This window comes from Plasmodium chabaudi (genome assembly GCF_900002335.3).
Source record: "Plasmodium chabaudi chabaudi strain AS genome assembly, chromosome: 14".
Lineage (NCBI taxonomy): Eukaryota > Apicomplexa > Aconoidasida > Haemosporida > Plasmodiidae > Plasmodium > Plasmodium chabaudi.
The window spans coordinates 879277-905259 of NC_030114.2; the positions used below are offsets into that span (position 1 = coordinate 879277).

A 25983-nucleotide genomic window follows, 5' to 3' on the forward strand; every position below is an offset into this window, starting at 1 on the left:
ACTTTTTTTTCCTTTTTTTCCGCCTTTTAGTCATACCACATAAATTGTATTTTTATTTAATAAAACAATTTGTTATTTCATTGTTGAGTTATATATATACAAGTTTGCATATGCAGTAGCAATACTGTTTTTCGATTTGTAAGCACATTTTGTGTACAATAGAGCCAATATATGTCATATTTGAAATAATAGTGTTTTTATTTTAAAATTTTGCAGTTATATTAAGTAAAAATAATATATGCATATGTGTTAGTATGCATAAATGAATTGCTCACAAAATAAATAAATATATATAAGTGCATATTTACGATTTATACAAATTGAGTGTCACAGCTATATCACCATCCAAAAAGACTGCTTATATGAAGGAACATAGCTTGCCACATTTTCTTTTCTTTATTTTCGTTGTTTTCTTATAATACGCACTTGAATAAATTATTTTTTTATGAAAAAAATAAAAAAAAACATAAAAAAATAACCTCCTAAAGAAGAGGCGGTGCTAGAAAAAGAATTCACAAAAAAGAAAAAAAAAAAATGGACAAGCCTCTAGTTGGAAATGGAGGGGGATTGAATTTTGTTGAGAGAGTATCACATATGTATGATGATAGCCAAAAGAAAGTAACGAAGAAATTAATTATAGCAAGTATTATATGTGTTATATTTATGATTATCGAAATTATTGCAGGAATAGTATCAAACTCTCTATCATTGATGACAGACGCATCGCATTTGTTTTGTGACTTATTATCTTTTGCATTGAATTTATTTTCAATTTATGTTTCTACTTTTGAGGGAAATTTAGATATGTCTTTTGGATATCACAGAGCAGAAATCATAGGAGCTTTGTTTTCCATATTTTTTATTTGGGCATTATCTGCTTATATTTTGTATAGTGCAACTTTTCGATTATTTCAAGTTGAACAAGTTGATGGATATATTATGTTTGTTACTGCTTTTGTAAGTACACTAGCAAATATATTTATTGCTTTTGTTTTAAAAGTACATTCACATGGTTTCGAATTTATCGGAAACAAAAGTTGTAATCACAATCATAACCATGGTCATAGTCATCACCCCCACACAAACGGATGGAAAAGCGATTCAAAAAATAGCAAATTTATAAATATAAATAATATTTCATTGGAAGAAGGTGAAAAATATAATAATGATATTTCAATAAGTAGAATTAATACTAGCAATTGCGGGTATGTTGCCTTTGATCAATATGAACATGGTGATAATACTGATCCAAATTGTTCGAAACAAAAAAATAAAAATATTGGAAATGATGAAGATGTAGAACCACCTAATGATTTTAAAATCGGAATAAATGAATACTTAAATGATAAAGAAAAATTAAATTCAGATATCTATAATAATGATAAAAAATCAAAAAAAAAAAAAAAAAATAATAAATCAAACAATAATTATGATGACCAAAAAGACGATATAGAAAATATGAATTCACATATATTACCTAATGATAATGATGAAGAACATATATTATTTGATTCATTGAATAATAATTTAGTAGGAGAAAAATTAAACCATAACCACATTCATGATGATCATCACACTCATGATCATAGTGGAAAACATAAACATAATCATAGTGAATTAAATAGTATAAGTTTAAAATCAGCTTATCTTCATGCTATTAGTGATTTACTTCAAAATATAGGAGTAATGATAGCCTCTTTAATTATTTGGTATAATCCTAAATATTCAATTACAGATCCAATATGTTCGATTATTTTTTGTTTTATTGTATTTTCTACAACATTATCAGTGATTAAAGAAATATTAAATGTATTAATGGAGGGAACACCTGTAAGTATTAATTTAATTGATATAAAAAATGATATATTAAAAATTCCAGGGGTTATTGATGTTCATGATTTACATGTATGGTCTTTATCCATAGGAAAACCAGCACTAGCTTGCCATATCGTTGCACATAAACAATATTCACACACTGTTTTACACAATGCTACTGTACTTTGTCAAAAGAAATATAAAATTCTTCATACTACTGTTCAAACTGATTATCCATCAAATATCACAAATTGTGAAACACAAGCTCATCTTAAATGCTCTAATTTAAAAACAGAAAAACCCAAATAGTTTTTTCTTCTCTTATTCTATAGTTTATTATCTTATAATTAGCAATTATTTTTCCATTTTTATATGCCTACATTTTTTTTTTTTACTTTTTTTTACTTTTTTTTATTTTTGACTTATTCTATGTATTAAAACCATTGTTAAAATCATACACATGAATTTTTTTTTTTGAAAATATTCTTTAAAAAGTTTTTAATTGTGATTGACAAAAGTTAGATAATACATATTTCCTCATATAAACATAATTAATTTTTTTTAAATAAATTTAAGTAGTAAAACTACAAAATAATATAATTGCTTATTTTTTTTTTATATATAAGAAAACAGCCTGAACAAGACATAATTTTTTTCCCTTTTTTAGCATATTCGCAATTTAAATATGTTAACCTATTTTCTGAAATTGCCTAAGCATTCTTGTTAATTTTTCGAACGAATAATGAATGACTACCCATTTTTTAAACTTCAAAAGTTTATAGTTCTACGGATATGCAATATTTATCCGTGATGTAACAAAAACAAAAAAACGAAGGAAAAACAAGGGAAAAACGAGGGAAAAACGAAGGAAAAACGAGGGGAAAACGAGGGAAAAACGAAGGAGAAACAAGAGAAAATGCACACATATTGAACTAAATGTACAGCTTATTTATTTGGATTAGCTTGTCCAATAAATTATCGCTTGAAGCTGATATGATATGCTTGTCAGGTCTGACAATTACATAAGAATTTTTTGATTTTAATTGAAGGACATTTAAAAACATTTCTTGTATTATTTTTGCAGAAAATACATAATTAATATTGTAACCTTTTGGAGATATTTCTTTATATTTAACTTTTGAAATATTTCCTAAAATATGTTCATTATTATTTCTTGAAAATAAATTATTATTGATATTTATTTTGTTATCATATATATTATTATCCAACTTTTTAAAATTCGATTCTTCTACAAATTCGAATTGTTTATTTTCTTCGTTTTGATATACTACAACATCCGAATCCCAAAAACAAAAAGAAAATTTATCTTTATTGATTTTATGAAAAAAAAGATCATCAATCAAATTATTTAAAAATGTGTTATCAAACACTATTACTAAGAATGATAGGAATGGATTATTAAATACAGGCAAATCGATTGTTGATATTTTATATATATTATTACACCCAAATGTGTAAAGATTAAAATGCGGAATTTTAGCACCATTAATACTACTTATTTTATATTCATATATATTTTCACAAACCTTTAATCTTGGTATAGTATCTTTTTTTTTTTCAAAAATTTGAGAATTTAAAAAAGGCTCATCACAATTTTCACCATCATTAAACTTGTTATATTCTGTACCTACTTTATTGTTTTCCTTTTTTAAAACATTAAAAATGGTATTCTTTTCATTGGAATTTTCATTATTTTCGTCGCTTGTGTTATTGACATTCATTTTGCTATCCGTTTGAGAATTGTATTGGTTTGTTTCGTCTCTATGCATGCTTGGGGCCTCGTTTTTTTGCACTCTTCCCAAAATATCACTATTATCAAAATTTTCATATGTTTCCCTTTTTTGAATTCGCTCTTCATTATTCCAATTGTTTATCTTTTTTTCATCAAGAGGGTTCATAGTGTTAATATAAGAATAACATGCATCGATGCCAGGATATAACAGGTTTAATATACTTCCTCTTTGTTTAGAACAATTTTCTGATTTGATTTGTTTATACTCAAACACATATGGTAGTGTATTAATAAAATGTAAAATAACCTTAATATTATTAATTAACGAATAAAATAAAAAGGAATTTTGAATAAAATGGTTAGAAATTTTTTTAATAATATTTGCAACCAGACTATGATTATATCCTAATATACTTGATATGTTATTACCTTTTTCATAATTTTTAACTGCATGAAAAATAGTGTAATATGCTACTAATTTTCTTTCTACATTATATGAATCAATATAATTATCAATCTTGTCTTTTTTATATTTATCTAATAAATTATAAAAATCATTATTTTTGTTTATTTCATTTTTTAAATAACTTTTATAATCACTTTTTTCTACTTGAGAAATATTTAAATTTTTAATATTTTCAAAAAATAAATCTTTTTCGAATTTAAAAATTCTGATAAGTTTCCATGTTATATTTAATGCATCTCCGACCCCTAAGTTTAATCCAAACCCACCTGAGGGAGGTAATTTATGAGCAGAATCTCCTAAAAGGATAATTCTTTTACTTTTTTTATCAACAAATGTAGAAGCAATTGAACTGTGCATAGTCCACTTGTAAATATTATATATATGGATATCATTTAGTTGAAACCCAACTAATGTATTTATTATGTCTAAGCATTTCGTTTTGTTACTATATATCTCTAACTCTTTTTGTATTATATATGGTATATGTAAAACAAAATCTCCATGTTTATAATTATGGCATACTAAAACACCTATATATTTATTAAATATAAAATATAACATAGATGGATTATATCTTACTAATTTACTTAAATAAATAGAACTAAAATGTATATTTACAAATTTCATATAATCTTTTTTATTTTCATCATTTATGTTTAATTTCGTTTTAATTTCACTTTTCCCTCCTTCAGAAACAAAAACATAATTACTAAAAATTATTTCTTCTTCATTATTGTATAAATTTTTAACACATGTCATTATAAAATTTTGTTTATTCGTTTTGTCATGCTCATAATTATCATCATAGCTTTGATCTGTTTCCATTTTGTTTCCTCCTTCCTTTATCTCATTTAATTCGCTTGTATTCATAAAATTTACAAACTTATATCCTATTAATATCTCAGAAGGATCATAGTCAAAAAAATTGTTATAGCATTTTTCATTTTCTGTTATGCTCGAATTATTTATATGATCTTGGGACAAGTTACACAAATCAGGAGTTGAAAAAATATTTTTAAAGAGTCTATGTGTAGACAATTTTAGTTTTATTTTTTTTAAAAAATCTTTTTTTTTATTATTATCACATTTTATATAATTCAAATAATATGTGTATAAAATACCTAATAATTTATATTGAGATAAATGTGCAACTTTCGATGGACTTATATCTTCATAGTATGTATCAGTATATCCATTTTTCCTTCCCCTATTATATATATATTTATTAAAAAAATTATTATATGAACATATTTTTTGATCTTTTTTAATACTTAAACCATATTGAAATGTTTTCCATAATTTTAAATCTTCTGTTTCATTTGCAATACATTTATCTAAATGAGATATCCCTCTCCATACTTCCATTGTTTGATTATTATAATAATGTGCCTTGGGTATTTTATCAATATATTTATCCTTCTCAACTAATATATGAGGTATTCCATATTTTTGAAAATACAAACTTGTTGTTATTCCAGTAGGCCCCCCTCCTACAACTAAAGCATAAGTTCTTCTCACTTTCATCTTTCCTAGGCATTACATACATACGTAAGCATACATATATTTTTTGGCATTGCTAAATATGACTTTATTTCTACTTTATTCTGACTTCTACAATCTTCTTTTTTTACATAACTTTATATATAGCGATTTCCTTTTTCATGATAATAATTATATTAATCCCTTTACTTATTTCAACTTGTTCACCCCTTTTTTCATGTTAGGCATTTTACTATTCACATATAAGCTCTATAATACGTTTAACCCCACATTATAATCAGGAAAAAAATACTTAAATTTTTTTTAACAATATAATGATTATAAAAAAAATTTAATTAATATTTAAAAAGAATATAAAACATATTAATTGCACAACACCATATTTTGTTTTTGAATATAATTTGTGCATATATTTTGGAAAAAAAAAAAAAAAAAATGGTGAAGATTTTAGCTAGCTGGAAAAAAAAATATTTAATATGAGCATTATATTTCCTTTTAAAAATAAAATAAAAGAGGGTTTCATTTTATATGCTAAATATAGAATAACAAATAATAAAGATAGAACATGCATACATAATATATAATAATAAAGCATACTTAGTGTGCCTTTACGGCATATGCCATTTTAGGAGGCATATGGAAATTACATAAATAATAAAAGCTATGAGAATATTTAAATAGTACTGTAATTTATATACACCATCTTATCCTATGCAATATTAATAAATTTATTAATGTAGAAAATCTGCTAACACATTTATATTAAGACTTTCTATATTGGGATTGAATAAATAGCAGTCCAAAGTTGTAAAAATATGAAAAGAATAAATGGAATGCATATGTATATACACACACATGCGATATTCCATTGAAGTGGTTTAAAAATGTTGTAGGAATGAAATTTAATCGTTTCTCAACAAAAAAAATATATTGTACAACCCATTACAATATTCGGGTAATTTCATTTAATAAAACCTCCTTTTTCATTCATAATAATTGTAAAATTAAAAGTTTAATTTGAAAAAAAAAAGGAAATGCATGGATATAATGCGATAGTTTATTTTTTATGAAGAGTGTGAAAAGTTGGTAGTATAAATTGGTGTTAATTATATTCACGAAAATGTAAAAGAGATGATAGAAAAACAATGGAAAAAGAAAAAAAAAGCTACAAAGAGAAATATAAAATATTAAGATGAATAATATTAGAAAGGCATTTATAAGAATTAAGAAAGAATTTGAAAAAAAAAAACTTAAATGGTAAAAAGAAAGTAATTTTTTTTGAGTTTAAGAATAAAAAGACATCAAAGATTGTTAATTAGAAAATAAGTAGATTAAGAAAATTGTAACAAATAATTAAATATAATATATTATGAGGCATATAATATTTAAAAATTTGATATATAGAATATAGTTTTTTTATTTTTTTTCTAAGAATTTTAAGAAGTTAAAAATAATAAATGAAGAAATCAGATTGTTAAGAGAAAGAAAGAAAGAAGGAAAATAAAAAAATTAAGAAATTAGAATAAGAGAATAGTTAGAATAAAAGCAAATTGTTAAAACTAGAATTTTTTTTTTTGGAAAAATAATACTGAAATAAACAAATATAAGTATAAACATATATAATAAAGAAAAATATTACAAAACGCATAAAAAAGATACGCATATATATGTATATATATATAGCATGCAAGTCAACTTACAATAAAACGCCGATGCATATACGTCAACTTATAAAAAAATAAAGAAATTACAGATATGACAGTTTGTACATATGTCTGTATAAATATATTGCTATATATTATATACTAACATAATGTCCACTTCAACATTAAAAACATTTAATTTAATTTTGCATTTTGTTCTGCTTTCTTTTATTTTATGCTTTTCTTGGTATATTTAAAAAAAATTAGGATTTTTCGTCAAGATATATAAGCATATATAATATGCTTCCTTTTTATATTTTTTTTTTGGGGGTATATAATTCCCTTCATATGGTTAGTATAGAGGGTCTACTATAATTCAAGGATATATGCATGTGCATAATGATATGGCTCGTTTTTCAATTTGAGCGCATTGTAATTTGAATAAATAGCAGAAAAATAATTATATATAATTATTGTGAAAAATATATTAATACGGAGACGTACTTTGTTAGTTCTATTATTTGATTTTCTACTTTTGACCGAGTCTAGCATTACATATTTTCTTAAGCCATTTGATTTTAGAAACACATGATTCACATTTTTCATCTCTTTGGCTAGATAATATATCAATTTTTCCATATACAGATATAATTAAATCTGTTAATTTAGAATTTTCTATTAATTCATAACCATAGGCATGAACTAAATCTCCTAATAGTGATACGGAGTTTTGAAAATTTTGGGCATTGAAATGATTAATTTCTTTTATTAATATTAATTCAATAAAATCTAATATGTTAGGTATATACATTTTTAATTTATTTATTTCATTTCCATCAATTAATGCATAAATGATGTTACTATATGTTAATAATATTGCATCTCTTAATTCAAAAACATAACTAACCCAATCATCATTTTCAGGTGATCCTGAAGCGATTGTAATTTTTGATGTCTCTAATAATATATTTGCAAAAAAATTTAAATACTTTGAAAAGCTTTTATTTAATGCTGTTGCTATATCTCCTAATACAGTTAATATACTAATTTTTATGGAATCATGAACCCCAAATGATCTTAAAGCTTCCCATAAACATTCTAATATATTTTCCATTTCTTTTTCCATATCACATGTCCAAGGTATACATATATCAGATATCATTTCGATACATATTTTGCATGTTGAGGTTTCTGATACATTTTTTAAGCCTTTAAATATAACATTTAAAAAAGTTTTAAGATGCTCTCGGAAATCATTTCCCATTACATTTATAATTGCACTACATGCTAATAATGCATCTTCACAAATATCATTTCGAATTTCAAATAATCTAAATATGCATAAATATATAGGCTTAAGAAAAGGCTTACATTGAGCACCTAATCTGTTAATAATAAATTGCATAGTTCCACAATAATATCCTTGTATTGATTTCACTTCTTCTGTTAATGGGTTTAAGTAAGTGTTTGTTAATAAATACATCATATGTGATAATAATTCGATCATATATTTTAAACAATTATCTGATACATTCAATATAACTACATTTAATGCATTAAAAGCTGCTTCTCTTAAATTTCTAGTATCTGCATCTTCTCTAGATGTAACATCTATTAATTTTTTACACAAAACACAAAATGAATCATCTAAATCAGTTGTATATGTATTTTCTAATTTATTATATGTACTCCTTTTATTAACAGCTAGCTGGTTAAATACCCAACAAACATTAGCTGCCACTCTTGGATAGTCGTTCAATCTTTCTAATAATATACCATATAATGAATTATTATCATTATAATTTCCTAAGACATTGTAAATAATTTCAGAATGATATTGGGTTATTTTTCCGATTGTCCATGCTGCTGTATCACGAACAGAAACAGATGGGTCTCTTAAAACTTCAGATAATTGACCAACAGATTCTTCAACAAGTGGCTTTAATTTTTCAGTATCTGGTCCTTCCATAATAGAACCATAAGCTAGTACTGCTGCATCTCTTCGTCTCCAATCTTCATGTATAAAATTTTCTTCAACAAATGCTATAACAGGTTCTACTATATCATTTTTTAATAATTGTGCACTTAATGCTAAAAATGTAGCTGAAGCCATAGATAATGTCCATGCATCTATATCTATATCTTCACTCTCTTGTGTAATCATAGCATTAAATATTTTAGGTAATAAAAAAACCATTGCTTGTTTAACTATATTATGATTTTTTTTTCCTTCATCTAATTCATATTGATCAATAAAAGTTTCTTCTTCACAAACTGTATTCCAAAATTCGATAGCACTTATAGCTATTCTTTCATTATCTGATTCGATTGCTTCCCATGTCAATGGTCCTATTGCATACATATATGCATCTAAATAGGAATAAAAATAACTTACTATATTTATTAAACATTCATAAGCAGCTACTTGAACTGTTAACCTGTCGTTATCTTTACATCCATCAATAACTGTTTTCATAATAATATCTCGTTCGACTTGTGTTTTGAAATTATGATCAATAAATGACATTAAATTATATAATACTTTCATATTTGCACAATGTATTGCTTCTTCTGCAGGTTCACAAAGGGAATTTATTATTGCTGTTAATATTAAATCTAAATCAGGTTGTGTAAATACATATTTTGTTTTACTTTCATTACATATATCTGCTATATCTTCAGTTAAATATGCTAAGCATATTGTTGATGATTTTTTAGTATATGCATTTTTTTCAATTATATTATTAACTAGCTTATGTAATAATTCGGAAGATTTATTATATGATAACTCAATTTTAGTTATGATAGATATTATTTGACAAGCAGTACCTATAACAATTTTTTCACCTTGTTGATCCAATAAATTTAATAATGAACTTTTTAAATCGTTTTTTATATTTTCTGGAAAATTTAACCATATTCTTGCCTTTTCGTCACTTTCATAATTATCTTTAGACACAAATGCATTTTTTATAAGTAAACCTGCTATCTGCCTAAGATATGGATCATTTTGAGCTTTACAAAATTCATTAGATAATTGATTTATATATTGGACAATATTAGTTTCTTTTGCTTGTTTTAATTTATTTTCTGCTTCTGTTCTTACATCTATATTTGGATCAACTGTACCATACAAAATCTGAGAGATGTTATTTAATTCCATTATTTATTATGGTTATATATTGATCAATTGTTTATTTACTTTTTTTTTGTATTCTCTATAAATATTATGTCAATTTCTGTGAACTATTTATATATGCCACAAAGCATATATAAAGATATATAATTGTGATATTACAAGGAAGTCTCGACCACATATATAGGGGTATTCAAAATTTTATGATATAAGAATAGCTTTTTGTTTTATGTATATTATTAAAAATTATAAAAACATGTAGGTATTATTCAATTTGTGTAATTACTCGAATATATGCCAATATAAATATATATTTATTTGCACATACATTAACACAGATATACTTAATGTATACTTAGAATGTACGCACTGAATATATATATCCTTACTATGCTTTGATATACATACATATATATATATTGAAAAAGTTAAATATATATAAACACATGTAAATATGCATAAATATACATACCTATGTATGTATTTGGATTACATATAGGCTTTATCTTTATTTTTTATTTTCACAGGTTAAATATAAATAAGAAAATAAATGAAAAGGCTATTATTTTATTAATGAACTTGGGTATATGCATATATATATTTATAATATGTATATATGCATGCTCCAAAATGATTTTTCTCTTTTCCTATTCTTATGTTTCATAATTTCAAAGTATATAAATATGTATAGCTCAATATATTTTTCAGTTTTTTACGTATATTTTTTTTTATTATTCATAATACAACCATATTTAATTTAAAAAAAAAATAAAAAAATAAAAGATATTCACGTACATATATGATGAACAATATATATTTATTGATTATACTATATATAAGCAATTAAATGTATATATAAAAACATGATGATTATTTAATAGGCACTTTTAAAGCTATATAAAATAATAATATGTATATATTAAAGATATATAATTTCACAAGATTCCATTTTCATAAAAAAATTGGGCTTTTTGCTTATGCTTACATAAGGTGTGTAGGCAATTCAAATTTTTAGCAATATACAAAATATGCTTGTTAATATATATCTATTTATACATACAAAATATGACATATATTATGTGTGTAAGTATAATTATATATTTACTATTCTATTTTTATGATTATAATTTTCCCTCCTCCTCTTTTTTTCATATATTATTTTTTTTTTTTTTTTTTTTTTTTATATTATTTTTTTTGCTATTTCAACTTTGTTATATATGTTACCTTAATTATTATCTTTTCTAAATATGAAACGAAGAATCATCATGTATAATATTTAAACTTATATGCATTTTTTATGAATATTTTAAAAAAAAAGTCTATGTATAATATCGTTATGAAAATATTAATAATCCTTAATAATAATATACGAATAGAAATTAATAAAAAAAGTACATATAATTATTATATATATATTTTACATAACATGAATAGAAGAAAATAAGATCGTATTCTGTATTCATATTTTTACAAATCGACAAAAAAAATTTTATATATATAAATTTTTTTTTACATTATTTTGATTATATTTTTTTTTATATGCATTATTATAATTTCAAGGAATTCATAAATTTATTAAAGAGTGTGGTGGAAAAAAAAAATGTATTAAATGAGCAAAAAATTTTAATAGCTATATAATGTAAAAAATACGAGTACATTTGAAATAATATTATGACAAGCCCGATTTTTTTTTACATAGGTATATATATAATATGTAATATGGCTTGAGCGTGTATAAATATTTTTATTAAAAATTGTTATCTTTTATTTTATGTAAACCTAAGCGTACTGTACGTATGTATTATAATATTATACGTATGCTTGTAGTAGGTAGGGCTTATTATAATGTATGAAATGTGCCATGTACATTATTTTAATATAATCCTTATTATGATAAAATAACTCTTTAAAATAGCTATTATACATATGCATATTATAAATTTTACTAGGGCATTATAAGCTCGCCAAACACAATTTTTTTTCTCTCGTTTTCCCTTGAATATTATTTTTTAAAACATTCTAATAAATTTTCAATGTACATATATAAATCGATCGCTATTACTAAATAACGATTTATAATCCTTTTTTTATGTTTGAAAAAATAAAATATAAAATTTCATAATAATAATTTTAAATGGATTATAGAGAAAAAAAAACAATTCAATATCCATTTTTTTTAAATAGGTCAATAATTTTAGCAGTGTAATAAAAATATATAATTATACCTTTATATATTATACTGTGTGTCCTTTGGCTTTTCCTTTTTATTTACAATCAATGATAGCGAATCCAAATAAATGCATGTAAATAATTATAATTTGTTCTTCTGATAATTTTACTTTATTTTAATTAAGCTCTATATTGAAATATACAATTTCCTATATGTGCACATGTGCATATATAGCTATTCGGTTTTTGTAAAAGTACACCAAAAATGATGTAATAAAAATGTGTCCCTTTCATCGAAAAATATAAGCAGCCTTAAAGGTCATTCATTTCGTAGTAACTAAAATGTGATGAAAATAAAGCAAAAAAACATATCGAGCAATTTTCATAAAACTCGATATAATCATAATAATAATAATAGCATTTCAATACACCTTCGTTTTAGCGGCTTGAAATGCATGTCATATATGCTGGAAAATAATACACCAGGTTAATACCACCAATTGGTATTCCCTTTGAATTATAAGTTTAAAAATAAAGACATTTTCTTCGCCATATTAAATGGAAAGAAGTTTTTTACAACAGTATACTTAAAAAAATGTGTATAGCAATAAACTAAATTAATGTGAATACAAATGTGGGCACAATTTCATGCATTAACAATGGTTTAAAAAATGTGTAGATCTATATAAAAATGACTAAATAATATGAACAGTCAGAATTTTATTTTTCATTCTTCGGAGTATTATTCAAAAATTTTTTTATATCATCGATATCGTAGGAGTTTATATTCTCTTTTTCTTCATTAACACAAATACCATTTTTTATAAAATCGATTATTTCATTATCTTCGTCTGAAAAGTTATTTTCATTTTCCTGCTCTTGACACAGTTCATAAGTGTCGCTTTTTACACCATCCTCAGGTTTCCAACGTTCCGAATTGTCGCCATTCTCACCATTCTCAGCATGTTCAACATTCTCAGCATGTTCAACATTCTCAGCATGCTCAGCACGGTCTATCTCTTTGGTCGTATTCAAAAACAAATAGTTAGCAGCATTACGGCCAAAGCTGTAGAGAAAGTTAATTTGTTCTTCGTAGTCATTCAATTTGTTCCAATCATGATAATTAAGAGTAATTACATTGTATTTTTTTTTTTCAAGAATATTTTTTTTTAAATCAGATATAGATGTAGTTAACAAAGAATTTACATAATAACTATAAGGACCTAAGCACATAATTATTATATTTGAATCGGGTAACATTATATCTGCACATATATTATTTATATATACATTTCGTAAATGGTTAACATTTATTTTTGTTAAAATTCTTGATACCTCAGTTATCCATCTTGCACTATATTTTAATTTCTTTTTATTTTTTATTTCATATCTATCAATATAATAATAAAAATTTTTGATTTCTTCAGGAAATTTTTCAAATGTTGAAGGAAAGAAATATTGTAAATAATCGCTTACATATTTCAATTTATCTATTTTATGATTCCCTAAAAAATCTTTATTTGGAATTATTAAATACGTAAGTTTCAAGATCATTTGCTCAGTACATGAGATTAAGCAAGTACATGAAAAAAGTAGCAAAACGAGGGATTGCAAATCAAACAGATTATTTTGTTTATTTAATTTAGGGTATTCATCTATGTAACTGTCAGCAGTGGTTTCGTCGTTTTCAAAGTTTTCAAAATTTCCATCGTTTTCAAAATTTCCATCTTTTTCGCCGTTTTTGACCCCCTCTTTTTGCTGCTTGCCTAATAATTGCTTGTCTAAATATTTATGAACAAACTGATATAGATAATTATAAAATTTGGGATGATTAAATTTTAATTTTGCGAAAGAATGAATAACTAAAGCTAAATTATTCGGAGAGAAATTATTTGAAAGTTTTTTTGTAGAACGACATAAACATAATAATGTAGTACCTTCTCTAATCTCAAGTCTAGCAAAAGAAGAAATAACTAAACACAAATGTAATGGATGTGTAAAGCTATAATTTTGCTGTAATTTTAATATACATTTTTTCCAAAAATTTTTATGATATATATAAAAAAATGCTAACGAATTTGCTACTAAGGCTATATCTTGAAATTTCCAACTCGATACATGAAAACAAAATTGATTTGTTAATAATTCTATAGTATCATATTTTTTTATTTCTAATTTTTTATAACTATTTAATAAAAGTGATAATGCACAACAACTTAATTCATTTATTTTTTTTAAAATAATAGAACTTAATAAATTTATTAATCTATTATCTCGATACCCAATTTTACTAAAGCACCAAAATAAAATTACTATTTCACTTGCATCTAAATATGCAGATATAGTAAAAACATTCTGAACATATTTTTTCCATAAATTTTCATCTCTAACATGATTAATTGATGCTTTATATATTTTTTTTATAATTCTATTTTTATTTTCATAATCTACAGAACTTATTTGTAATTCGTTATTATTATTATTTTTTTTATCATTATGTTGATCCTTGTTTTGGAAATTCTCTCTTTCTTTAATCTCGTCTAAAAGTTGTATAGATCTTTCTTCAGAATAATTAAAGACATTATTATAATTCCCGTCATTATTTGTTTTTCCATTTTTATTATTATCTCTCTTCTTCACTTCTATGTGATACTTCTTATTAATATAGCTATCTACAAGTTTAATGCTATTTTCAATACATATATATTTTTTTCTAAATAATTTATTTGGCATCACACACTGATTATAGCTTTTTTTATTATTTCGTTTTTTCGAATCTATACTATTACACTCGTTGGTAATATTACTATCATTTTGATCTTCTATAAAGTTTGAACGTTTTACACTATTTTGTGTGTTATCATTTTTTTTTAAAAGAATTTTATTTTTATACCCCCACACGTTTGTTACGTTAGTACAATCATCAGCAGGGTTGTTAATACTGCTTAGTGGGCTGCTTTCACGATTTTCACCATTTTCACGAACACCACCCTTCTGCCTTTTGGTGTGCCTCCTCGGTATTCCACTTTTTATTTCATCAATGCTAAATAGCTTTAAAATTTTGACTTGATTGACATCCTTTTTATTTACTTCGTTTAGTCTATTTTCAATACTCTCACTTAGCACCTTTTTTTTACACACCAAATCATTAAACTTGCCTGTTCTTATATATTTTTTTCCATTTAAAAATGCTTTACTTATTTTTGTAATGTTAATAGCATAATTACTGATACAAATACACATCTTTTTATATTTTCATCATAAATTTTATAACTTCATATTTTACTTAACATTCTATAGAACATATATATTCATCTTTCTGTTATATATATCGTTAAATATTTTGATCTTTTCTTCAAATTATCCTTTAACTATTGTCTAAACATACATATTTTAACACAAACAAAGAAATGAGGTAAATAGCTATTTTCAAAAATAGATATAACCCCTCTTATTTTAAACTCTTTACAAATATTTCAAAAAAGAAAAAATATATAATGACAGTAGTGGAAAATTATTTTATAGATATTCCCCAAATCAATATTTACTACGACTTTAAATGGAATATCATCGATTGTATTCAAATATTTTATTGGTATCACAAAACTGATGGGTATTAAGCCCTTCAAAAAAAACAAACAAAAACAAACAATAATATTTTTTATATTTTGTACTTATTCAAAACATAATAAAAAAATGGAAAATAAATTAATAGCAAATTTTATTCTACAAATATGTCGAAAAATATATTATATAGAATGATATGTGTGGCGAAAATATGTGACGAGAAAAATATTTAAGAACAAATTAAGAATTTAAAACCGATTTTTAAGAAAATCAAAAATAAACATATTTTTTTAAGCATAAAAAGTTACAAAAAAAAAAAAAAAATTTTATGAAAAAAATATATTTAAATATTTCTATTATTAAGTAAAAAATAAACAGATGAGAATAGGATGAGGATTAAAGTACCTGACCAAGAGAATAAATAGTAATGCATAGAAGAGTATATGTAATTGTAATATAGCTATTGGATATAAAAACGAAAAATATATATCCTATTTAGCAAAACAAATATATAGCATATAACAAACACAACGATAAAGAGAGGGGTATATATAAATTTTTAAAAAGTGTAGTGACAAAATGGTTTTGAAAAGGGTTTATCTTTTTGTTGTATTGATTTTATTTTATATATCAATACCATATGCTGATGCAGGGTGATCCAAAACGTTGCATATAAAATTACCAAATGAAGATGATGATTATTTAGGAAAATTAATCGACATTTTTAATAATATATGTACTTATTCATTAAATAATAAAAAGAAAATTGCCAAAATTATAACAACATCACTAATTTCTGGATATGCCCTTAACTCATTGTACAACTCTGGTGTTACATTTAAAAAGGATCCACACTATTCTTTATTTTTCCCATCAAGTGAATATATTAAAAATGTGTTTAACAAATCAAAAAAAAATTATGAAATAAAAACGAAATTAAAAAAAGACCAAATATTTGAAAGAGACATAATATGTTATGATAATCAAAGTATAAGTAGTGTAGAAATGTATATTTCCAATAATTTTAAAAATTTTCTGAATTTTTTTCCTGATAAGTTAAAAATGACATCACTATATAACTTTTCAAAATATGAAGAATTCAAAGATTTCAAAAACCTATTCAATTATGTTAAGGTAATGAAATATCAAAATGATATTTTTATATTTCATGGAAAATTAAAAAAACATTTTTGGATACATATACCAATGAAATATAATATTACAAAATCGGAAACTGGTGATATTACCACTTTAACAATTATTCCGTTATACAAATATTATTCAGATTATATTATTGAAATTCAATTTGTGAAACAAAATAATAATATGAAGTTTATCACATCAATCAAATCAAATGAAAATAATCAAAAAAATACAAATTTATATTATAAAAATATAATAAAAAATATAGCTATGTATTTTACATATGATTTATATAATGGAATGCATAACAACCTAGAAATATTTTATAAAAGAGGTGTAAAACTTAATAAAATTAATTTTATTAGACCACACAACTTATTAACAAAAAAATATTCAAAAGGGACATACCGTGTTCCATTATTTAACCATTGCAAGTTAAAAACAAAGAAGTTGTAACAATATATACCTAAACATATGTGTGTGTACAGAACATCCTTAATTTTGTAATTTTTAAATATTGGAAATTGGGAAGGCAAAATAAATGCACACTAAAACACTTTTTAAATGTAATGATGGCTAGTTTTTTTTTTTTTTTTAAATTATGCAAATGGCTGTATAAAAACGACAACTATTGCATATGTATTTCACTATACACTTTTTACTTTTTATAATTTCATATATTATATCATTAATTTGTTTTTTGTCTTTATACTCAATGATATATATATATATATATATATATTAAAAGTGTTGATTAAATTTCATCATCTTCATTATAAGTCTAAGAACATGAACGAATGATGATTTATTCCAAAATTCTTATTAAAGGAAGGAATAAATCTGAACTGTTCATAATAAAAAATGTGTTTTTGGCTATTTTTTTTTATTTATTTTATTTTTTAATCTTAACATTTTAAAGAACTACAGTTTGTATAAGATCGTTTTCGTATATTATGAAAAGCCTTTTTCATTTTACGGATTTTGAAAAAAAATAAAAATAGATGAATATCAAATATACACAAGAACGTGCAATGATAGTACACATAAGATATACTTTTAGTAATTAAAAATAAAGTTTCATATAAAAAAAATTATTTATTTAAAGCTTTTTTCAAATTTTCATTGGCAAAGTTCCAATTTACTAAATTCCACCATGCTTTAACATATGATGCTCTGTCATTTCTATAATCAATGTAATAAGCGTGTTCCCATACATCACATGTTAATATAGGGATACCAGTGTTGTCTTTTATTGGGTTTCCAGCATCATGTGTTTGTAAAATTACTAATTTATTATTATTATTTAATGCTAGCCATCCCCATCCTGAACCAAAATGACCACATAAAATATTTGAGAATTGATCTTTGAAATTGTTAAAGGATCCAAAATCTTCTTGAATTTTTTCTTTTATTTCTCCGTGTGGTTCTCCTCCGCAATTAGGTCCCATGGAATCCCAATAAAAACTGTGGTTCCATATTTGTGCTGCATTATTAAAGATAGCACCTGTAGATTCCTTTAAAATATCTACTAATGATTTATTAGCTAATGGGGTATCCTTGATTAATCCGTTTAACTTGTTTACATAACCAGCATGATGCTTATTATAGTGAAAGCTTAATGTTTCTTCACTAATATGAGGTGATAATGCATTTAATGCATATTTTAATTTGGGTAAGGTTATCGCCATTATATATACACGATTTTGAAAATATAAATATAAATTATGATTAAAATAAGCAATAAACTTAAAAATATGCACACATAAAGAAAAATGCGAAACTCAAAAATATATATATTTTTTTTTATAATAATAAAATGGGAAAATATTGGGATTATAAAAATATATATATCAACAGCAATATTATAATTTTGTAGAAATTATTAATTATGCATGTAATATTTAAATTATTTAACTTTTTTTTAATTTAATTATTTTTTTGAATAATTTAATAATAATAAGCTCAACTCCAGGCAAATAATTTTAATTATTTTTTACAATTCGTCGAAACAAAAAACAAAAATATATATATGGATTATGGAACCCTTTTTTCCTACCTCGAGTGTACATAAGTTAAAAGTGCTATATATAGGTTTAATATATGACAATATTTCTTCTCTTATTTCATAAATTTAAATAATTTTTATAAAAATATTTTCGAAAATTCGTAACAAAACGATTAACGTTATTTTTTTACTTTTTAAAAATTTATTTCCTACAAAAATTAAATATAAGTATGTAGAAATGTACAGCTCTATTTTTGTTTAATTTGTATTAAAAGGCATTCTCAAAAATTGTATATTTATAATTTTTTATTATCCTTGGTCTATTATCAAAATAGTTAGGAAAATAACGGTATTCCCTTATATATAATATGCTAGTGTTTTCACTTTCTATATATATGATATTGTTTAAAAATGGTGATCGTATTCTTATAATTGTAATAAATTACAGTAAAAAAAAGAAAATTAAAACATAAATATAAAGAAAATTGTACATGAAATGCAATCAGAAAAATGTCATATTCATTAGTTATAAAAAGGTTGATCAAGCAAAATTAATGGGAATAGGTTAATTAAAATTAATTGGCCACATTGGTATAATGCCATATTTACCAACAATATATATGCATGCATAATTAGTTGTCTAAATATTTATATGTAGAGAACATTGTTAATGACAAACAAAAATTGTTTTTACACTTTTCTAAAATGTATAAAAATGAAATATGTACATATTTACTATAATCATAATAAAGATTATTCCATGATAAATGGATAAATAAGCTTGAGTTTTGTTGACAATGTATATGTGCAAATAAATATAAGCACTTATTCAAGTTTTCCAAATCCTGGGTATCAATATTTTTGGAATTTTTTTTTTTTTCTTATCAGTTTTTTTTTCCTACGCAAATTAATAAAGCGTAAAACCGAATTTTCAAAATATATGTTAGATAAATTATTTAAGATAAACTTTGCAGTATCATTTAATCTATTCTCCTTAAATGCATAATTAAAATAGCCGAACGTTTTTACTTTTCCTAGAGAAGCTATAGTAGGTAATTCATATTTATATTTAAATGCTTCCGGTTTCTCATCACCCCTTTTCTTTTTATTAAGGGCACTTTTAACATAATTTTTCACAACATAGCGTTTATCCATTTTGCTTAAGTTTCTTGGATAATTTTTATTTTTATATAATAAATTTTTTTTTTTGTGTGTTATTGCCACCTTTTTTGAAAAGGGTTTATTTTTCTCTTTTAAAGCATTGCCTATTTTGGGTTTCTTTTTTTTTCTGCTTTTTAAGCCATTTTGAATTTTATATTTATTTTTTTTATTTAAAGAATTAGCACCATTTTCAAAATTATATTTGTCTTTTTTTCCAAAATGGCTAGTAACTTTTTTTTTCAATTGTGTATCTACTATATCTTTTTCATCAATGGGATCCTTAATATCGTTGTCTATAAAATGGCATTCCCTTTTTTCCTCTGATACGTGAGGTTCTTCAACATCATTTTCTTTATTTTGTATATTTTCCTTTTCGCTATCTATGTAATATGAATTAGTATCATTCTTAAGGTTGCTTAAATTGTTTCGTTGTGCTTGTAATCCACAATATTCATTATCATTTTTTTCTATCTTTTTCTTTTTACTATATCTTAAAAAACCGTTGAAATATATCCCTTCTCTTTTAACTGTTTTGTTCATTTTTAAGGAGGTTGGCAAAAATTTACTTATATTTTTTTGTGCTTACAAATTAAAATTGTGCGAGAATATATTTTTTCCAAGAAATAATGTCGAAAATACTGTCTATTCTCGAAAAAAACATGTGTGTACTTATTTAATAAGAAATATATATATACTTATAAATAATAAAAAATTAAATTGTGTATTAAAAAAAATATTATACACCAAAAAATTATATATAATTCACTTATATTACTTAATTTTTATATTTATATGAAAGAATTAAAGATCTCACAAAAAATATATTAAATGAAAATTATAATAAAACAAGCATAATTACAATAATATTTAAAGAAATGCGCATATCCTCATATATATATTAAATTGCCATCCAGACAAAAAAAAGACATCATAATAGCGAAAATTAAATGTTATAATAAATGTGTCTTTTTTCCATTAATAAAATATATTGACATAAATATGCATTTTATATAAACTGAGAATTATAAATGAGCTTTTAATAAAGCATAATTTTTTGTTTATTACAGGTTGATTCTCACAACATTATGCAACTATTTAAAACTGTTAATACACACTAAATAATTAAATATATCAATAGAAATTTAATTCTCAAAAATGGATACATATATGTAATAAGCACATTTTCTTATTAACGCTGCCTTATAAATTGAGCCTATATCTTAATATTAGCCAAAAAAAAAAAATTTTTTTTTTTAATTATTATATTATGAACTTGAAATAATTATATCATATAAAAAAAAATTGTAACACGCCAAATATAGACATTTCTTTAAAAAAAATTAAAAAAAATTATGCACAATTCAGGAAAAAAAAAAGACAGCCAAGCTTTTATGATAATATATATGTACAATTTTTTTTTTTGCATGCTTATTTTAATATAATAAAATTAAATTTGTGTATTTAAAAATAAAAAATAATTATAAAAAAATTATTACATGAAATAAATATATAGAGATTTTGTTTTTTGATATATATTTCCTTGCTTATCTAGGATATTGTAGAATTTGTTTCCTGATACTCATATATGTACCATTTTTTTTTTTTTTAAGAAAAGCTTTTATTTGTTGTTGTTACTTCACAATAATTTCGTTAATTATATATAAATTAATATTTGTATATATTTCTTTTTTTATAATATATTACGAGATACATTTTTTTGTTATATTCCATAATGACAAATGTTGTAGAATGCACTTTTAAAATTCCACCTGAGACAGCAAAGGCTCCAGATAATGCTGTTATTTGGAATAGATTTCAATACTGTGATGAAAAAGGTTGGTATTCGTTATCAAACCATGAAGAGATCACTTTGAGACCTACAATATTTAATGATGACAGAATTAAATTTTTGCCACAACTCGACACTATTCCCGAAGAATTTGAATCTGTATTATGTGGAAAATATGATGCTAAAGCTTGGGGTAAAGATGATTGTAATGTAGTCATTGAAGGTGAAAAGGATGTACATATCAGTCTCCCCGGAATAAAAGAAAAAATTAACTACAATCATAAAGAAAGGTTTCCCACATTTTTGAAAAATTCGAAAATTGTTGTAAGTTTGTTAAATGAGAATATTACAGTAATACGTATAAATATAGAAACAGCATTATTAATATGCATAAATGAAAAAAAAAATGTAATTGTTAAATCAATCAATTTTAACAAGGGTTTTGCATGTGTCAATCCTTACTCGAATTTAGCTATTGCATATGGAGGGTTTGCTTTTAATGATCTCAAAAAATGTGAAGTCGTTCCAAGTATTACACATTCAGGATGTGAGTGGGCATTTTTTGTTCATTTGTTTAAATGGGGACACATTATCATACCAAAGGATATAGAACTTAAAATTCCATCACCAGGATTAAAGCTAATTGGAAAAAGAGTTGATACTATTGCAATAATTTCTTTACCCCCAAATATACAAATACATGTAAAAATTGATGGACCAAAATGCGTAAGAAAAGTAGAATATGGACAAGATTATAATATTACAGCAATAAAAAGTAGCGAATCAGATATTGATATATATGTACTCTTCGATGGACAACTATTAAAATATGAATTTTCTTATGACACTCGATTAAATAAGGAAGGAAAGGGGAAATCAATACATAATGCAAAATTAAAGTGTATAAGTAAGAGCAAAGAAGTATCAACATTTGTATTTCAGGAATCACCAAATTGCAAAGTATTGCTAGGCTCTAATTGCCCAACAGATAATCTAGGACATATGCTATGCAATCAAACCATATCAATTTTTGATGCAGAAATTGGGGAATATCAAAGTCATCCACAAGGTATCTTATTAACAGAAGTATTTGAAAAATTGTCTTACCCAGTAGAGAATGCCTAAAACAAACAAATCTGCATGTTAGTAGTCTAAAAAAACATAGTATATATAATTTATGATAATTTTGCGTTTACTACTCCGTTGTCTTTTCATATATGATGCTTGCATATACAGATATATGCACACATATACATATTATCTATGAAAATTGTTCAATTGTTTATTGGTTTAATTATTTCATTTTATTATTCTATTACATACTTATTCTACATCTTAAAATATAATTTTACCTTTGTTTTCGTGTATATATTTTTGTTTCCTGTAATAATTATGCTTTATAATTATATTTGTTTTTTTATTATTTTGTATTGGCCTAATAATCAAATTTTAAAACTTTAACCATCCAAATTTAGTATTAGATTAAATAACATATCACTTTTTATGTTAAAAAATAGGGAACGAATAAAAATTGTAATAATAGATATCACAATTGTAAGTTGAATAGTTGTGATTGTTTTATATTGCATATTAACTTTAAACATATTCAAGTTTAATAGTATTAATGTTAAAATCGAGAATAAGTGGGTGCTATGCTCTTGTGTGTGCATGAAAATATGCACCTAAAACTTAAGACTCGGAGCTTTCAATTAAACTATATTATTGTCTAAAGTGTGTTAATACATAAAAACAAACAAACAAAACAAAACATAAAATTATGCATTATCATATTGCTTTATTAAGTACATGCCTTTTATTAGTAGGCAAAAAAAAAACGGAACACAAAAAAGTACATATATCAATTAAATTCTAATGTGAACAATATATGTAAGCTAAACAAATCTTTAAACAAAAAATTAAATATTTCGAATAATATATATTTGAATTTATAATAATCACGATTATTATTAAATCTCTTTGGATAATTTTGTCTGATTTAATTTTTAATCAAATAAATCATCTATGGTATAAAATACTGGAGCTGGTTCTTCATGTTTTGTTTTTTTTCTTTGATAAAATATTTTTTCATCTGTTTCACCATCATTATTGGATGAAGGATTCTGGGGTCGTTTGTTTTTTTTCGTTTTTAAATCTCCAGCTTTATTTTCTGATATTTCATTTGGCATCGAATTTAGTAGATCCCTTTGTTTTTCATCATTGTTTAATTTGGTGTCATTAGAATTATTTTTTGCAGTACTCGATCCTGATGTGGTAGTTTTATTTTTATTTTGAGATAAAACATGTTCATTGTTATCTTTTGTATTCAATTCATCAAAGTAATCTATTAATTCTTTTAAATTATGTTTTTTATAATAATCTAAATAATTAAAAAATTTGCCATTGTCTAAATGCTCTTTAGGAATATTTAATTCTTTATAATTTTTATTTTCAAGTATTGTTTTAATATCACCATTTCCTTTACGTAATGAATTAAAGTATTCTATACATCTTTTTACATCGCTATCTCTTTTTTTGTTCATTTCTAAGGCATTTAGTTTTTTATCTAGTTGTTTATTTGCATCTATAATATTATTATATAATAATGTTTTTCTTTTTACATTACCATTTTCAATTATTTCTTTTATTTCATCATTATGTTTACTTTGTCTATAATTATGTTCATTGTTATTGTTATCATTTCTATATATATAATTTTCATTATATTTTCCGTTATTTTTATATATTCCCATTTGGTTATAATTATTTCCTAAGTTTTGTCTACATCCATTATTGCCATACATTACACTACCTTTAGAAGGATTATATGCATTACCATTTCCATTTACATAATATTTTAAAGGTCCATTAGCATTCTTATGATCGGGTGGATGCCCAAATATTTGTTCTGTATCAAATAATTTATTTTTTATTATTTTATTATTATGTTCTTCCATTTTATTATGAATATAAAATATGTTTGCATTCGTTTGCTTTTTTACTATATCATTATTATTTTTTTTTTTTTTGACACAATTGTCAATATTTTGGCTTTCTATGAAGATCTATTTTTTTGACGAAAATAGGGAGTTCTTAATATTTATGAACATGAAATATATGTTGTGTGTGTCTGCTTTTTTAAGGTAACTATAGCAACAAAAAAATTATGACTTTTTATTATTTTATTTAATTTAATGCCATAAAATTTTAATTATAGATATATTTCATAAATATATACTAAAATGTAATGTGCTTGATTTATGTTATTAATAAAAATGCTCAATGCAACCATAACAATATAGAGATAAATATATATATATGAATTAATGGAAACAAATCAAAAAAATATAAATAATTATAATATTAATTTTTAATGTTATATAAATCTTTTATGATAAAAAATATATCTATATTATTAAACAATGCTAACTATACAATAATTGTTCTAATGCAAGAGACTATATATATTCCGTTTTTTTTTTATACATAGGTACTATATTAATTTCGGATTTAAAAATATTCACACACAAATATATATTAAAAAATTTGTGATTTTTAATAAATTACATATTTTTTTTAATTAATTATGAATGTCAAAAAATTATAGAAAATTTACTGTTGTTTTATTATAAAAAAATAATATATATTCAAACGCCTTTAAACAAATTAGTATAGAACAATTTTTATATGGGCCCAATATACAACTCTCCCTTTGTGCCTTCAAAAAAAACAAGTGCTATACCCATGTTTTCAATAGTATATAATAAAAATAAAGGTTACAACTAAATTTATAAAAATTTGATTATTTACTCATTTTTAATTATATTATATTTTCTTAT

General features: G+C 23.3%; 9 protein-coding genes and 1 non-coding gene across 10 annotated transcripts; 4 read left to right on the top strand and 6 right to left on the bottom strand.

Annotated features, from left to right (window-relative positions):
* Positions 1-534: 534 nt before the first annotated feature.
* Positions 535-2124, top strand: PCHAS_1424000 (cation diffusion facilitator family protein, putative; the record flags this gene model as incomplete). Its single annotated transcript, XM_739726.2, has 1 exon — positions 535-2124. One exon carries the CDS (start codon positions 535-537, stop codon positions 2122-2124), a length of 1590 nt encoding a protein of 529 aa, XP_744819.2.
* A 623-nt stretch (positions 2125-2747) lies between these two features.
* PCHAS_1424100 (FAD-dependent monooxygenase, putative) lies at positions 2748-5558 on the bottom strand (the record flags this gene model as incomplete). Its single annotated transcript, XM_739725.1, has 1 exon — positions 2748-5558. One exon carries the CDS (start codon positions 5556-5558, stop codon positions 2748-2750), a length of 2811 nt encoding a protein of 936 aa, XP_744818.1.
* A 2148-nt stretch (positions 5559-7706) lies between these two features.
* Positions 7707-10340, bottom strand: PCHAS_1424200 (importin subunit beta, putative; the record flags this gene model as incomplete). Its single annotated transcript, XM_736984.2, has 1 exon — positions 7707-10340. One exon carries the CDS (start codon positions 10338-10340, stop codon positions 7707-7709), a length of 2634 nt encoding a protein of 877 aa, XP_742077.2.
* A 2862-nt stretch (positions 10341-13202) lies between these two features.
* On the bottom strand, positions 13203-15725 carry PCHAS_1424300 (heptatricopeptide repeat and RAP domain-containing protein, putative; the record flags this gene model as incomplete). Its single annotated transcript, XM_740098.2, has 1 exon — positions 13203-15725. The coding sequence occupies one exon, from the start codon at positions 15723-15725 to the stop codon at positions 13203-13205; it is 2523 nt and encodes an 840-aa protein (XP_745191.2).
* A 903-nt stretch (positions 15726-16628) lies between these two features.
* Positions 16629-17648, top strand: PCHAS_1424400 (selenoprotein, putative; the record flags this gene model as incomplete). Its single annotated transcript, XM_740099.2, has 1 exon — positions 16629-17648. The coding sequence occupies one exon, from the start codon at positions 16629-16631 to the stop codon at positions 17646-17648; it is 1020 nt and encodes a 339-aa protein (XP_745192.2).
* Positions 17649-17980: 332 nt separating this feature from the next.
* PCHAS_1424450 lies at positions 17981-18046 on the top strand. Its single transcript, XR_007844675.1, has one exon. It is a non-coding gene; the product is annotated as an uncharacterized ncRNA (non-coding RNA).
* Positions 18047-18283: 237 nt separating this feature from the next.
* Positions 18284-18880, bottom strand: PCHAS_1424500 (superoxide dismutase [Fe], putative; the record flags this gene model as incomplete). Its single annotated transcript, XM_740097.1, has 1 exon — positions 18284-18880. One exon carries the CDS (start codon positions 18878-18880, stop codon positions 18284-18286), a length of 597 nt encoding a protein of 198 aa, XP_745190.1.
* Positions 18881-20049: 1169 nt separating this feature from the next.
* Positions 20050-20898, bottom strand: PCHAS_1424600 (conserved Plasmodium protein, unknown function; the record flags this gene model as incomplete). The annotated part of the gene is made up of 1 exon (XM_736427.1): positions 20050-20898. The coding sequence occupies one exon, from the start codon at positions 20896-20898 to the stop codon at positions 20050-20052; it is 849 nt and encodes a 282-aa protein (XP_741520.1).
* Positions 20899-22090: 1192 nt separating this feature from the next.
* On the top strand, positions 22091-23272 carry PCHAS_1424700 (conserved protein, unknown function; the record flags this gene model as incomplete). The annotated part of the gene is made up of 1 exon (XM_735331.2): positions 22091-23272. The coding sequence occupies one exon, from the start codon at positions 22091-22093 to the stop codon at positions 23270-23272; it is 1182 nt and encodes a 393-aa protein (XP_740424.2).
* An 878-nt stretch (positions 23273-24150) lies between these two features.
* Positions 24151-25101, bottom strand: PCHAS_1424800 (conserved protein, unknown function; the record flags this gene model as incomplete). The annotated part of the gene is made up of 1 exon (XM_016799639.1): positions 24151-25101. The coding sequence occupies one exon, from the start codon at positions 25099-25101 to the stop codon at positions 24151-24153; it is 951 nt and encodes a 316-aa protein (XP_016654902.1).
* Between the last annotated feature and the right edge of the window lie 882 nt (positions 25102-25983).